The 15,509-nt window shown below is 40.1% G+C and overlaps 1 protein-coding gene across 1 annotated transcript in view; it reads left to right on the top strand.

Annotated features, from left to right (window-relative positions):
• The window catches only part of HSD17B12 (hydroxysteroid 17-beta dehydrogenase 12), an 83,098-nt gene that overhangs the window by 22,125 nt on the left and 45,464 nt on the right, over positions 1–15,509 (top strand). Inside the window, 2 exon segments of the mRNA XM_030240022.2 lie at positions 9,502–9,548; positions 14,012–14,087. Coding sequence (XP_030095882.2) covers positions 9,502–9,548; positions 14,012–14,087 — 123 coding nt within the window.

Consider the following 15,509-nt stretch of genomic DNA (forward strand, 5'->3'; position numbering starts at 1 on the left):
TTTCTGGTGATTACCCTGTGGGAGCTTGTGAAGAGCAAACAAACTCATCTCCCAGAACAGCTAACTAAATCATCTTAGCAGCCCTTTTTAAAAATCTTTTTTGCATCTGTTCCCATTTAAATTACTTAATGTATTATTGTTTCCTATTACTATAGGAAGCACCTCAGTGCTTATATAAGTTGTCTTTATAGATGCATCAGAAGACCAATTTACAGACAATTTTGTATGCAGACACTGATATCTTAGATTGAAAGACCAGATAGTTTTTTCCCCTTCCTTACAATGGTCACCTCACCACTAAACAAAGTTAGTCTCAAGTGCGTGTCTTGATATCTGGTATCTCCGTGTCACTGTGTAATATCTGGCAATATTATGTTTTATTCCTGTGGTCTGTAGACTTTGCAGTGTGACACTGAGATCCTTTTCCAGAGCTAGGTTGTCTGTGACATTCATAAAGCATTTCCTTCTTTGTGTGGTGGTCACTAGGAACAGTGCAGAACAGGATTTGTGCTGAGATCAGTCTCTGAGGAGTGTAACTAGGTTTTTTTTTATCCTGACACAAGTCTGGTTTTGGTCTGAACCATTGTAGAGGCGTCCTCAGGCAGCCCCTGATGATGTTCTAAGATTCTTATGTTTCGTCATATAAAATTATTTTCTTTTGCCAGGTAGGTCTGGAGCATTATTCTTGTCTAAACGGATCATACCTTTTAGAGGTTTGACACAGTTTGCCTTTTGATTAAAAATGGATCTAGTGCTGCATTTTATATCAGTCTCTATGTTTTCTATGCTCACAATTATTCTGACACCTTGCATAGCTTTGACTTGATATGAAAATGCCCACAGTTTGCCAGGATCACTTGTTATCCTCCTCTGCTTGCAAGTGTTAGCTCTTTGTTGCCACATCACTAACTGGAATTTATTTTTCTATCTGCTACAAACACTTAGTGAAACAGGAGAAAAAAATCTCAAATTTCTTCTAGTGACTTCTGAAGTAGAGTCTTCTTTCACCACTGCAGGCTCTAAACCCAGAGGCCCTTCTTCTGGCTGCTTAGTTTCTTCTCAGAAAAGTGACTTATCTATGCGTGTTTCCAGTGGCAAACACACTGAAAGCCTTCAGATGGTGCCAGTCCTGAGCTATCTGATCTCTAAAATGTTCGTGTTGTATTCAATCCCTCCTAGAGGCAGGAAGAACCAGAAATGGTAATTTGAATGACCTCTATGCATGTGTTTCTTTGGCCTGGTCGTGCTTGCTGTGACAGTCAGCATCTGTCACGTATTTCAGAACGATGAACAAACGAGAGGTTGTTTTTGCTGAATATTAATGCTATGCAGTAACTCGTACTGTAGTGTCTTACAGAGCACAAGGCAGCTGTAGCCTTTGCAAATGCTTAACTCAGCCTGAACTGGCTTGAGCAGGTGATCTGAACAACTTGCTACTGCAGAAAGTTTAATTCAGGGCAATCTTTGTTTCACTTGACATTTTCTCAATCAAAAGGCTTGAAAGCAGTGAAGGATGGGGTGAGGGCTTCTGAACAGGATAACAGAATTCCCCCTCTCCTCCCAGATTCCCATGTCCATAATGCAGCAGCCCTTGACTAACAGGAAAAAAAGACCTCACAGCAAGAGTGGAGTTTGAGTGCATAAAAGATAACCAGCCTGAACTGGGAGAGTTCCCATAGAGGCAACTGGAACTGGAATTGCTTAAGCCTTGAGTGTGACTTTCATGAATTCTTCAGTATGCTTTTCTTGTAGAGATTTCTAGATTGCTTCTAGTTCTCAAATATAAAGAATCTTCAGAGTGCACTGCCCAAAACCTTTTCTTGCTGTAGTTCTGGGTGAAATGAGAACTTGTCAGTGCTGTGATATTTATAGAATATTTTTCTACCCACAATCCTAGCTCCTAGACACAAGCTGTTACCACGTAAGTGTTTGGTTTTGGGAATTGAACCTTTTTCTGTAGCCTGTCTTTTCAAAGCCTGACCATTAGGTGTTAGCTCCTCTGTGCAGAAAAAAAAACCTTTATGTGAAAAAAAAAAAAAGAATGTGCTTCTAGGATTCCAGCTTGGGTACAGATCTTTCTGATGAGTCTTTCTATTTCAGCAGTTAAACTGAGAATAGATGTGAAGTTTCTTATTTTTTGCAGAGAGTTTTCTGGTTTTATTTAATAAAAATGCGGGGAGTTGCTGCTGTCTTATTAACTTGCAGCCGGCATGCTTATCTTCTTTGTTCTTTGTTAAATATGAGCTGGCATGTGTTAGACTGCGTTAGCGTTCACTCTTTGGGACTTCAGTGGTTTCTAAATTTGGCATTGCTAAGCCGGTGCCCTGTTTGCTTGAATCAATTGGGGCTGCTATTTTTAGCAACAAAAGGGAATTGAAATAGCAATTTTCTTTCCATGTAATGGATCCCCAAGAGGAATACTGATGCAAGCTCTCTGTCATCCTGTATTCTCCCCCTCCCCAAAAGCACTCAGACGAAAGGCAGCTGTCATGGTTTGCGGCTGTATTAATCTTTAATCAATCGAGTGTTTTCTGCATTCAGGTGTTCAGGGAAAAAAAGGGTCACGACTAAGATCTGCCTAGAATAACTAAGCACTCATGCATGGTCTGTGCAGTCAGAATTTGTGGATAACGGCAGGGATAGATGGAGCAGCTAAAAATAGTATATGCTTCCAGTGTTTCTCCAGTCTATTTTTGATGCTTGATTTTGATAAGGTTGATTGGAGTCTTACTAAAGATAGCCGTTCCTAGCAAGCTGAGGACAAAAAGTAGAATATTTTTAACCAGCACAGACTAAAGTACTTTTGTTGGCTGGAGATAATCTAGAAGCTTGGTATTGGTCAAATGCCAGTGATTTATATAAATCTGTAATAAATGAAGCACTGCTTGATGCCAAGCAGGGATAGTCTTTTCTCCCCTTGCCAGCTTTTGTTTTCCCCAGGAGCTGTCATATTCTTAATATAGCCTCTGTGTTTCGTAGCAGAAGAATCTCGAGTCTTCAGTTATTTATGGGCTGTACTTTAAACCCATGCTAAGGTTAGCTGTGCTGTGAAGTTTCTCTCAACTGTATTGCTTTAGCAATACACAGAGGGTCCCAGTTTATGTTGATGTGTGCTGCGGCTGGATATTGTGCTCTGATGGACCCTCACTCTTATCTGGGTTCAGTCTTGCAGGACAGGGATGGCTCTTCTCTGTGAATGGAGGATGTTGCAGACAGACTAGCTCTGCAGTGACCATTTTGACAAACAAGCTAGAACACTTCTTAGGGGATTGGAGCTGTAGCTAGGCTACCCTCCTTGAAATCTGTTAGCTTATTTTTTTGACAGGAAGGGTGTATTCTCAAATTGCTGGACCCACATCTGTCTATGGAGAATAGCATTGCTGATGGCCTGAGTTCTCCCTCCTAGGTAATGACATGCATGAGTGCATCTGCAGTACTCTGAAGGATTGCCTAAAAACTTGGGCTTTTCTGAATGAAAACAGGAAAATGGCTGAACCAAAATGAATTTGTGGTTTGAAGAGACTAGTAGAGAACATGCCTAAGAGTTGCTAGCTTCATTGTGCAGGTAGTCAAAGCACTGCAAGGAGTATGCCTGGTGCTGTTTGCTAGAGGCAATATGGATAAAGGTATTCTGTGCTTTATCTCCATTAGGCATCTCAAAAGTTCATTTTGCTGTGGAAAACGTGTGTTTGTATCTGAAGGCAGGCTTGATCTCGTTAAGCTTTTTTTTCACTGTAGTCTAACCTTGAGTTGGGGAGTCACGAATCTATAATCTTGTTTCAGCGTGATTGCTCTGCAGAACTGCAGTAGAATTTTCTATGCTTGCTGTTGCTCCCTCTCCCTGTTTCAACACTGGTCCTTGCTCCCGTCGTGAGATGAGAGGATTTCTACATGCCTGCATCATGCTTTACTGCACCACTCTTTGCTTTTGTTTAAAGATGTCCTGGCTGCATAAGAAGCAAGTAAAAATGTTCTCCCTGGGCCTTGAATACTCACTTCAGTCACAAAACAGACTGCCAATGGCTGCAGGGTTCTGCTTTTGCCTGGCTCTGGAATGGCAGTCCCTTTTTTATGAGCAAGGAATACAACTCTATTATACCTCTTAGGAGGTGGTGGATGTTTTTTTGGTGACCTCTTATTTGGTAACACAGTGGCTGTTCTCTTATAAGCAGAAAAAACATTTGAGTTCCCCACACTGTTGGTGGTGCTTTATCTTTCATATTTAGCTATGGGCTGTGGGATTTCTGAAGGATGCAGGTGCTATTGGAATCATCTGTGTATTTATCCCTATGTAAGGCTTCTGGAGACATGTCTATATTTTTATCCCATAAAGTACCACTGGTCATTTTAATCTTCTAGACTAAAGTCACTGTCTGGTTGCATGTGTTCCACAGGCTTGGTCTATGGCTTTTTTGATAACAGGAAAGCTGTTCCCTTTTAGTTCAAGATGACGCATCTCACTGAATGGTGAGGTTTTCTAACTTTGTGTAGAAACCTGAGTTTGGTACTGGCTAGGAAATGTTGCCAATGCTTATGAACTACATCATACCTGTTGTATATGTGACAAAAGCTATGAAGCATTAGGAAATAAGTTGACTCAGGCTTATTAAAATGTAGAGAATTAGTGAGCTGTGTCTGTCAATAACTATTCTGGTAGTAGAGGCTGGGGTGGCTGCCTGTATAGCTGTATCTTAAAGAGATCACCTTAAGAGGTCAAAGATGTGTAGTTAAACTACAAGTGGGAGTTGAAAAGTCTGTGGGGGGAGGTGTGAGTTTCTTTTTTCTTTCTTCTTTCTTCTCTTCCCACAACCACACAGGAAGCAAAATTCTGGCACAATCATTAAGGCAAAGATGCTATAGTGTCCTGAGGTGTAGATTTTGGTGATTTAGGGAAATGAATACATGACATATTAAGGATAATACTGTCATTAAAAAATGTAACTGCTGATTTATGATGTTGGGCTGATGACTTGTATATATACAGTGGTAATTGAAATATCTACAGCCTACATATGGCATAACCTCCTCCAGCAGTGTGAGCAGATGATGCCCCATACTGCTGTCATTGTTTGGAGACCTTGATACTACATTGGCAATTTCTTTTTGCACCCTATTGCTGCATCCAAAGCATGAGCAGGTTCACAGTAATTTATGCTAAGGTGGTGTACCCTAGTGGCTAGCATGAATAATGACTTTAGTTTTATCATCTTTCCAATTTCTTGTCTATCACTCCGAACAATGTAGGGTTTGGAATATAAGGCTATTTATGCAAAACTGAAATGAAAGCCAGAACTAGAGGATGATACCATACATGCATCTGTCACTGATTACAACAATGATTATGCCAGTCTTACCCAAAATGTCATTTCCTAAGAGAGCAAGAGATGTTTCTTTCAGTGTGCTGGACTCACTAGAGCCAGGCTTTGTGGACTCTGACTCAGAACATGAATTTTTAGTTAGGCTTTTTTGCAATGTAAAAAGGATGATGTATATATTAGCAGTTATGCATATACTAGTTTCAAAAAAGGTTCTTGAGATGGGAATCTGTTCCAGATGAGGCCTAATTATTTTGCAAAACACCATGTATCCAAACCTGCTGAGGACTGGCCAGTGGGGGCTTCCCAGTGTAGAACATCTCCAGCCCAATGCCTGTGCATGTATTGATTTATTAAGAGTGAGCTCTTCTCAGAGTATGTCATGTGACTGGATACCTTCCCTTAGTTTTGTCCCCTGACTTTTAGGGCTGTAGGGGAAAAGGCAAAGATGGGTGTTGACTTTGTCTAAAATTATCCAGTGCTGCAATACAAGCTTCCATTCAGGCAAACGTTTACTTGGTGGGCTCACACACAAGTTGCCTGGGCACTCTTCTTGCTTCTCTCCTGGAGACAGCAGATGGCTGAAGTGGGAAGCTACTACAGTTAGTCTGACTACTGAGTAAATGTGTATAATCACACTTAAGTGCTGGTGCAGCTTTCTTGTATAGACAATAACTTATTTCTAGCCTACTTACTTTGTCTTCTTTAAGCTCTGCCAACTGCAGTCAGTTTTTAACTTTTGTTGGAAGGCAGTCTGTAGAAGAAGCAGAATTCAAAAGCATAATCCACACTTGCAGTCAAAGTAGCTTGGGCACATCAAGTTGATAGCAGAAACTTAGTTAAACTGACACAGCTTTGGAGTGGTTGAAACTGCAACATTTTTCTCCAGTATGGAAACTTGAGATGAATGTAATCAATATGAAAATTTTAAATGACTTTCTAATGTACAAGCTTTAGGTAATCTAAAATGTGGAGGAAGATAAGGTGGCTGAATATTGACTTCTGTGATGTTGGTCCTATCAGTTGCCTTTACCCCACCTCTTCCCTGCTTTTACAATGTAAGGTTAAGTTTTGCTTTCTGCTCTGGCAGATTCCTATCAGTGCAGCCTTTCTGACCCTCCAAACAGCTCACCAGGATCCAGCAAATGAGCAGTAACCAGAGCTGGCTGAAGTGGGTGCTACTGATCAGCAGCAGGCCAGGTCTGTGTTAGTGCATGTTGCCCATCTCAGTCTGTGGGTGCTGACCTCCATGGCCTCTCCCAGTGCAGCTGCAGATGGGCAATCCATTTGCTTTGAATGGGAGGGAACTGAGCCAGGTGGCTTTTCTCAAAGGGCCTTAGGAAGAGACGCATGGCCTGAAAAAAAGGGGTTTTAGGTTAGATGTTGGAAAGCAGTCCTTGTACTGTTTGTTCTTCAGGATGGTGTGGGAGCATGGAACAGAAGATAGTTATCCTTCTCCACATAGAACCACTAATTAAATGATGGTCTCAGTGTCATCTTGTGAGGAATTCCCTTATTCCTAAGAAAAACTAGCTGCATACTTTTTCATGAGGCCTTTTTCTACTTTTTTCCTGATGGGATTTTGTAATTTTTATGTACATCAGATTTAGTTAAATTTCTCACATTCTCTTCTGGAGGGTACTTTAACCTCTGGACTACAGGTTATTTTAATTTGAACTGGGACTTATAAAGGGAAAAAAACCATCCTGTTACTCACACTTCAGTTAGAAATCCCTGATCTTCAGCTTATGTCTCATGCTCCAGCTGATTCCATTACCATTTACCTAAGCAATGGATTCAATAAATGAGTAAATATCCTTGACTGAAACTACTTCTACTTTACTAAGCCTTTAAAGGGCTACAGGTGCTTTTTTGAGTCCCTGCCTCATGGAGCATGCATTTTTGGCTGCAGCTGCTAGAAGTGGAATAACTTGCAGTGTCAGAAAACAGTGTTTTGAAATGCTGAGCTTGTTATCTGGGAATAAAACAATTAAGTCTGTAAATTCTTGGTTGGAAGGAGAAGAAACAATCTAAGTGTTACAGGGAATGGCTCTTCTTTAGGTGCCTCACTAACTGTGGTGAAAGAAGAAACCCCTTTCACCAAGTCACTGAAGTTGAAGTTCACAAGCTTAGAACTTGTCCAGCTACTGTTGTGATGCTTACGGGGAGGGGTCCAGGTATTGTTTTCACTGTACTATTCCTGTTTGCTTCATTGTTTTGCTGAACCAACAGTGACTTGTGTGAAAATACATAATGTGAATCCCAGGTCAGCAAGGCTGAAACTGAAGCTTGTTAGTCCTTGAACTGAAGGGATCATGCTGTCCTGCAGGACTGTGGTGTGTCTGGTTGAATGGGTAACAATAGGTCCAAGTTTGGTTGCAGGAAATGGACTCCTGGGAAAGTATTCTTGATTTCTTCCCTAAAGTCTGATTTGTATTGGTCATTTGGACCCTTGCTTCACTTTTCATTACATGGCATTGTTTCTGTACCAAAACTGTCACTCCCACTTCCCTAATGGTGGCTGGATAGGAAGTGGCAAAGCAGTGTGACATAGACACATGGTTTTCTCAATAAAATTCCCTGGCACTGACAGTGCAGCAGCCAGAGCTCCGTTTAGTAACTGGAGCATCCAGTGTGTGCAGTATGCATATCCTTGTCATGCTGGAGTTACATCATCTTGGAAATAAACTCTGAAACCAGGGAGGGTATAAACAAATATGCATGCACCTTCACCTGTGGTCATCTGTGAATTTCACTTAAATCAGGGATATTACTAGATATTTCTTTCTAGGCTGTTACTGAATTGTTGCTGGACCATTCAAACTCAAATAGCACCTGTGTGGCAGTTTAAACTTTTGTTTTTATAGCCACCTATTTATAGGTAGCAGGCACAGAGACTGAAAGGGTTACAGCATTTCCTAGCTGTTATTACTCAGACAGAAATGATCTGGCTGCAGTTTGCATGTTAACTGTTAGAGGGGATCTGCAAGCAGTAACTAATCAAATAATCTGCAAACACATCTCCTTCCGGTGCTCTGAAGGGAAGCTATTGCTGAATCCCAATGCCAGCCAGCACCTCTGTCTGCTGTGACTTTCATTCAGGTAGAGGTTGACCTGAGAGTTAAAGCAACACTCCCACTTCACTGTTCTGAAACATTAAACAAGTCCAGTTATTTGGCCATGGCTACATTCAGCAATAAGCAGTGGAAGCACAAACCAAGCTCTTCTGATCTGATAAAAGGACAAACAGAAAAAATCCAGTATATTCTGTGGCTACTTGGAGAGTGAGAGCAGGGACAGGTAAATGAGAGGCTGGACAGGAGAGCTAAAAATGGAAGGATGTTGATGTGTAGGCGTTGGGTTTGCTGAGAGATAAAAAAAAATGATGCTGAATTTACTTGCACAAAAAGAGGTTGGAAAAGCAGTTTCTGTATGGAGGAATTGCTATTTACTGGGATGATCAGCTAGTAGTGTGGCGAGAGCCCTGGAATAATCTGTCAAACTAATGGCATGTTGAGTCACTCACAGCTTCTCAGCTTGTGGAAAAGAATCCTAGAAAGACTTGAAGCTTGACACAGATCCAGTCACCCACAGGTGAGAAAGTTTAAGTTGTAGAAGCCCAGCTTGCAACTGGTGCCTGGATCAGTCACTCATACTAGCTGCTGGTGAGCACAATGGCCATAAGGATCTGAAATCTGCTGGAGGAACACTAACAGAGAGCTGTTGCCTGTGTCCTAAAATCTGTTTTCTTGGATGCTTACTGGATTTGAGATACCTTTTATTTTACTGTACCCTTAAAACTAAGTTGACAGCTGGTTTAATAGTCATAAATCAGGTTTTTATTTTTTAGTTAAATGGCTTGGAAATCTCTTAGTCCACAAAATTTCTGAAGAAGAGTATTAGGACAGAGGCCTGGCTTTAGAAGGGGCTTTTGAACCTGATTCTTGAAACACATTAGGCTCCTAATTCCATGTCTTTCTCTTCTTTCTTACCTATGGAAAGGTTTTAGTGTGAGTGTGAGTTTTTAAAGTAATTTCATAGAGTTGTACACCTTTTCCAGAGACTTTGATATGTTTCTGTCTGGAATGAGTACTTTATTAGCCTACAAATGAACACACCCATTGCAGTTACTTCTGTGAAGCAACTAATGCAGATTTGTCTTTTTTTTTTTTTTTTTTGGTTGCAGTGGTCACAGGAGCTACTGATGGGATTGGAAAAGCCTATGCAGAAGAGGTAAGAATTCTTACTACTTGGAAGTCTGTCTTGATTCTTGGCAATATGTCAGGCTGTCTCAACTCTGTCAAGCTGCATGTGATATTTCCTCTCCTTATCTTAACATAGATATCTATGGAGAAAGAGGTCTCCTACCTTGCCTTCCTCTGCTAACCAGCCAAAAGTTACCTCTTTTTGTTAGTTTCTTCTATTTGCGAACTATATTTTCAGCTCTTACCTTGTCCTTCAGTTTTTATTTTTAACTTCCTTAGTTTTTAAAAGAATTTCAACTTTCTCAGCCCTTGGTAATTCCTTTTGGTACTTCCAGGCACTGAATAAATGGCATTTAAGCTGCCATCAGTATGTGCCAGTTATTTCCTCTAGTTCATGAAGTCTCTGAAGCTGGGTTTTACCTTTATCTCTTTTACTCTCTTGCTCTTGATGGATATGTGGACACCAAATATATTTCACATATGGAATGTATGCTTAAGACATAAAATGCCTGTTAGTATAGGGTAATTTAGCCTTCAAGCCCAGAGACAAACAGTGCTGACTACAACAATTTATAGCAAAAATAACTTTAAACTCAGCATTAGTATCAGAGTGAGCTTATCTGTGCTCGTTTTTGTGTTCTCTGAAACACCAGCATGATTTTGTGTAAGATCAGCTGTGAGAGATTCCCTTTTCCTTGATTTTTTTTTTGTTTTGGTTTTTTTTTTTGTTTTGGTGTTTGTTTGTTTTGTTGTTGTTTTGTTTTATTTTGCAAAGTCCACAGGGAAAATGGCATTCCTCTTCCTCTTAAAGGGTTGTCCTTGTCATTTGGATTTCCTGTCATCCTGATGTGCCTTGCCCTGCTGCCTTCACCCCTAGCCCCCAAATTCATTTCTACTTTGCAGGAAGTAGTACTTCATAGCTCAAGAAAGGGGAGATGGCTGCAAAAGGAATTAAGCCTGGTGCCAGCAGCACCTGATCCTGGCATATTGCTCACAGCTCAAACCTGCCAGGTACCCCAGTTACATGGCACCGAAGCAAATGATGCAGAACTTAATTTTAAGTGTCTAGAGCAAGTGAAAGGAGGTCACTGTGCCCACAGCAGAGCATTATCAGGAGGAAGTCCTCTAGTGTGGGAGACACATCTGAACATCATGGGAGATTAGTTTCAGGATCTATATGTCAAGATAGCGTGTGAATAAAACGAGAGCTTGCTTTCTGTTCTGTAATGTCTCTAAGAACTAGGCTGCTTTTGAGCATGAATGTCTGCTGCTGGCTGACTCCTGCACTCAAACCCCCATTAGGAAAGCCATCATGAGTATGAGGTACTGTTGGAAAACCATGTCTATTACAGCTGCCTTGCAGTTGTTGGTGTAAGCACAGAGCACCCCAAAAGGTACAGGTATTCATTCTTGGGCTACAGAATAAAACATACTGCTCATGAGTTGTATTTATTATTGTTGCTTAAGCATTTATTTAGAATAAAACACAAATCCATCCTTTGACAGCTTAAATGGATGAAGAATACTTGATAAAGTCAAGTGTGGATGTGAGTGAAATGTGGAATACCTGAAGAGACATCTCAATCTTTAACTATAGAGGTATCCACAGAAGTTTGCCGGAAGAGGCTTGATTTTCTACTAAAAATTCCCTTTTGGCTACTATAAATTCTGCTGGCATATGGCCGCTTGGGCCTTGATGGCTGTGATTATAGTCATGTAGACAACTTCCTTTTCCTTGAAGGAATTTGTGAGAATTCTAACTGTGTGTTGAGAATTGCCTCTTTGAAACTTTGATGGTGATGGGAGAGCTTTATGAGTGTGTGGAATCTTGGGTTATACTCTGCTCTGTAGATTATTTTCCTTTTCCAAGCAAAGAACTGTTTTTACATTTTCACTCTTGCAGTATTAAGACCTTTAATCTTTGCCCAGCACCGATATCCTTATCATAGCTAGATCAGCCCTTCAAGAAACGTTTCATGTTTTGAGGATATGGTCAGGAGTCAGTATTTGTTGCCCCTCTATCATTATCTTTTGTTTGTTTTTGAAAATCATTAGTGTAAATTCAACCTTAGCCGTGTTTGTGTGCTAGTGACAAACTAGAGGTTGTGCTCCCATTGCATGCTCTGCAGTACTCTACCATGCACATCTGTTTAGTATAGCATTTTTAGAATCTCTTGCCATGTCTGCTCTAACAAGAGCCTTAACCTTGTTTTGGCTGGCTGTTGATGTCATTGTTTTCCATCCTGGAGAGCAAGAGTTTATAGAGCAGCTGTGTTTTGCTACCAAAGTGGAAAATGTGGTAGTCACTAATGTGGCATTTAAGGAAATCAAGCACCTCCATTCATCAGCTCCATTAGAATGGTGACCCTTGCTGGCATCAATCCTTAGGCTGCAAGGGTAGCTTCCCAACATATGCTACTCTGGGTGAGATTTTATGTGAAGTTTTAAGGTCTTGTCATTCAGCCGTTTCAGGACCCTCAGGATATTGGCCCAAGGGACAGGTATAATAACAGGTTATCTACAAAGCAAGTGGGTCTTCCTTGATTCCTATATAAAAATGTAATTAATAACTGGGATCTTAGGGATCATTATCTCTCTTTGGATGATAGTGTTTCCTTTCAACCAACTAGGTCTATACCAGTGAAGGCAGAGTGCTCATCATGCACCTTAATTGAACTTGCTCTCAAGTGCTGTATCTTTTTCAAGCTTGATTACTTCTCTTAGTGATATTTGTTCCTAGTTACAGGGTCTTCTGTTGGCTCTTTTATGTGCTTTCTACTTAGAGCTTCACTTGCAAAAGGGTTTCCAATTTCAGATTGGAAACTACTTCTCAGAGTGCATCCCTTTAGTTTGAACATAGCAGAGATTTCTCTCAAGCTTGCCCTTGTGGTGGAAATTCTCTAAATGTGGTGAGGTTCCATTGACTGGATGTATTGGCATCACTTTACTTCCTTGGCTTTTGAGACAGGTACAGATGAATACTTTTCCATTAAGCCCAGGTACCTACTGAAGCAGTCTGAGAGCCCAAGGTCATGAATGCTTAAAGAGAGCAAACTCTTCTGTCAGCAGTCTGGAGCTTTGCATCCATGAGGAAGATCTCTGGGGATTTTTGCCTCATGGGACAACAGTTATTGGATTCTGAGTTGATTATTGTCAGATTGTCCTAGCAGGTTAGGCAATTATGGCCTTAAATGCCTTGATCCTGTGGAATGAGAGTGCTATTCCGTCTTCCTGGTGCCTTCCAGGCCTACTGTGGGCTTCATGTAAAGTGTGTTCCAGTGAGCCAGGTGCTTATCTGCAGTTGGCTGGATGTGTTCATCCCTCTTAGACAGTAATTCTTGTAACACCACATCATTTCCTCGAGCAAAAGGCTTAAGTTGCCTGTAAGCCTGAACCTGGCAGCTGTTTGCTAGTGATTCCTATGATGTCTTTGGTGTCACCACACCTCACTCTATGCTCATGAGATCTAGTGTGAGATTTCTACTGCTTAGAGGTCGCATCTGAAAGTAGAGAGTTCACTGATGAACTCTGCCCTACCTCTGAAAGAATCACTACTGCTTTGCATATTCCTACTAGAAAAGTACATGGCTTTAAACCACTTCAGATTGTTGCTGTTGTAGTGTTTTGAGGCTTTTGGGTTTGTGTGTTTTGTTTGTTGATTGGGATTTTTTTTTTGATTGTGTTTTTTTTTAAATTCCATTGACGTCCCATTCTCATCAGCTTCCAAAGGCAGTGAAGGAGTTTTATTGGAGTAATGGCAACATACATGTTTTTTATGTGTAGGTCTTAAGTGTCTGAAAGGCAGAGCCACTTTGAACTGTGGGTAGAGATATTGTTTCTACTTATAGTAGTCACATACTACATCATATTCATTTTAGAGTAATTAAATATGTAACTGTCTTTCTGCAGACACTTTTCAATTGAGTTGTTAGATCTCGTTTTAAACTTGCAGTGGTAGGTTGGATTCAATGACCAGGGTATGCTCTGGCCCCATCCTAATTTCCTCAGATAGCTTCCCTTAAAGAGTTTCAGAAGTAAATTAACCTTAATACCTATGAGTAGTACAATGTAAGAGTGGAGCCTTACTAAAGGGAGGAAGTATTGAGCTGCAACACAGGTGTTCAAGTGACTGTGGATATCTTAACTTGGCATGTTAAACTTCATTATAGGTAATAATGTCTTTGCTCTGACTTGCAGAGGTAGTGGAAGTTCTGTAAAATATCCACAGTTTGTTTTCTATTTTATAAATGTGCCTATCCTCCTATATTAGATGACTGAGAAGATAGCATGGTGTGAAGGGAATTAAATAAGAAATAACATGGATTTATCCTGGTTTTCCCCTTTGTATCTATTTAAAATTGTATTTTTTTTCAGAGTTGCCGGTCATATACAGTTGAGATGTTTGATGAGTCTTGCAATTTCTTTGATTAGGATACTAACTTGGAAGTGATTTATGACTATTCTAATGTCTCCTGTTTTGTCTTCTTACAGTTGGCAAGACGTGGAATGAAGGTGGTTCTAATCAGTAGGTCAAAAGAAAAACTGGACCAGGTTTCTACTGAAATAAGTGAGTTAAACTTTTTCCCTAAACTTCACTGGCATGCTTATAAATAAATGCAATTGCACATGAATTTCATGCATGCTAATATATGCAGCTCTGATTTTGAAAAGAGTTTGCTCTTGTGCACAGTGCAAATGTTACAGATATAAGTGGTAAAGGCCTTGCAATTCAATTTTACAGCTGTTCATATTTAACTTCTGAGAACAATAGGGCTTAATTCTGGAATAAGTACTCCTAAAACTGTTAGTCTTCCATAAGAATAGCTTACCAGGCCAGACTGAAATACCACCTATTCACATAGTAGTAGTTGTCTAAAATCATAAAAAGGCAAGAAACATGAAGTCATTTCTCCATCTGAATATTCTCTCTGTTTGAAGCAAGTTTGATTTCATGGCTCCAGCCATAAGGGTGGTTTCTTTCCTACTAGAAGTTGTTGAAAGCATTTTCTTTATTTGTTGTCTTACAAAGTATACAGGTTTATTGAGGATAGCTTGTCCCATCTTCCTCTTTTTTGTTTTGTTTGAATAAACCACTCAAGGATTAGATTAGAGACCTGTAAGCTCTTTTGAGGTGATAAGTGTTCATAGTTATAAGAATATATGGAATGAGTTAATGTGCTTAAGAAACTGCATTAGGGATTGTTTCTTCAGAAAGTGTGTAGTAAATGGCTGTAATGGAAAAATAAGGGAGCAACTTCAGTGTTTCAATCACAAATGGGTATTTCTACAGGATCAGTTAGTAAAAAGCTTCCTTAGGTCTCATGCTGACAAATGATTTTCCAATCAGAGCAAAGTATAATCTAACCCACAAGAATTCCTCTTCTAATCGATATCTCTTTTATTAAGGCATATTTAATGCATATTAGTTTCTCCAGTGTATGTCAAGATAAAGTGAGAAATGTAAGCATTTGAAAAGGTTTTGATAAGCAGGAGTAGAAGTTGTGTACTCTAAAGAAGGTTTCTCAGCATAACGACAAAGAAACCTTTAAGATTATGCTTTCGTGCTACCCTCCCTTGTCTTTCTTAGGCTTTCTAAAATGGTTTGTGTACCTGATGCAGATAGTGGTAAGAACTGCTCTCTTTCCAAGGTCATGAATGTATAATTTCGGCTTAAATTTACTAAAAATTTCTGTGACTTTGTTAGTGGCACTGTTTTACTATAAAGCATAATCCCTTAAGTCAAGAGTCAACACACTGCCCTGTACGAAGTTCTAAGGGATAGCTGAGTGAAAGGAAGAATGACTCAGAAACTCAAGGACTTCAACGTGCTAAACAGTTGCTCTTGTACTAGATGTATAAAGTCAGGGCATACCGTTCTGTTGATACAAATGTCACTATTTCTGCTTTTGAGTGTCCAGTGTAAGATGGCATATCAAACTGTTTTCTAGACAGAAAGTTATTCTTTCTTATGTGTATGTTTAAGTTGTGG

This window comes from Serinus canaria, chromosome 5, assembly GCF_022539315.1.
Source record: "Serinus canaria isolate serCan28SL12 chromosome 5, serCan2020, whole genome shotgun sequence".
NCBI lineage: Eukaryota > Metazoa > Chordata > Aves > Passeriformes > Fringillidae > Serinus > Serinus canaria.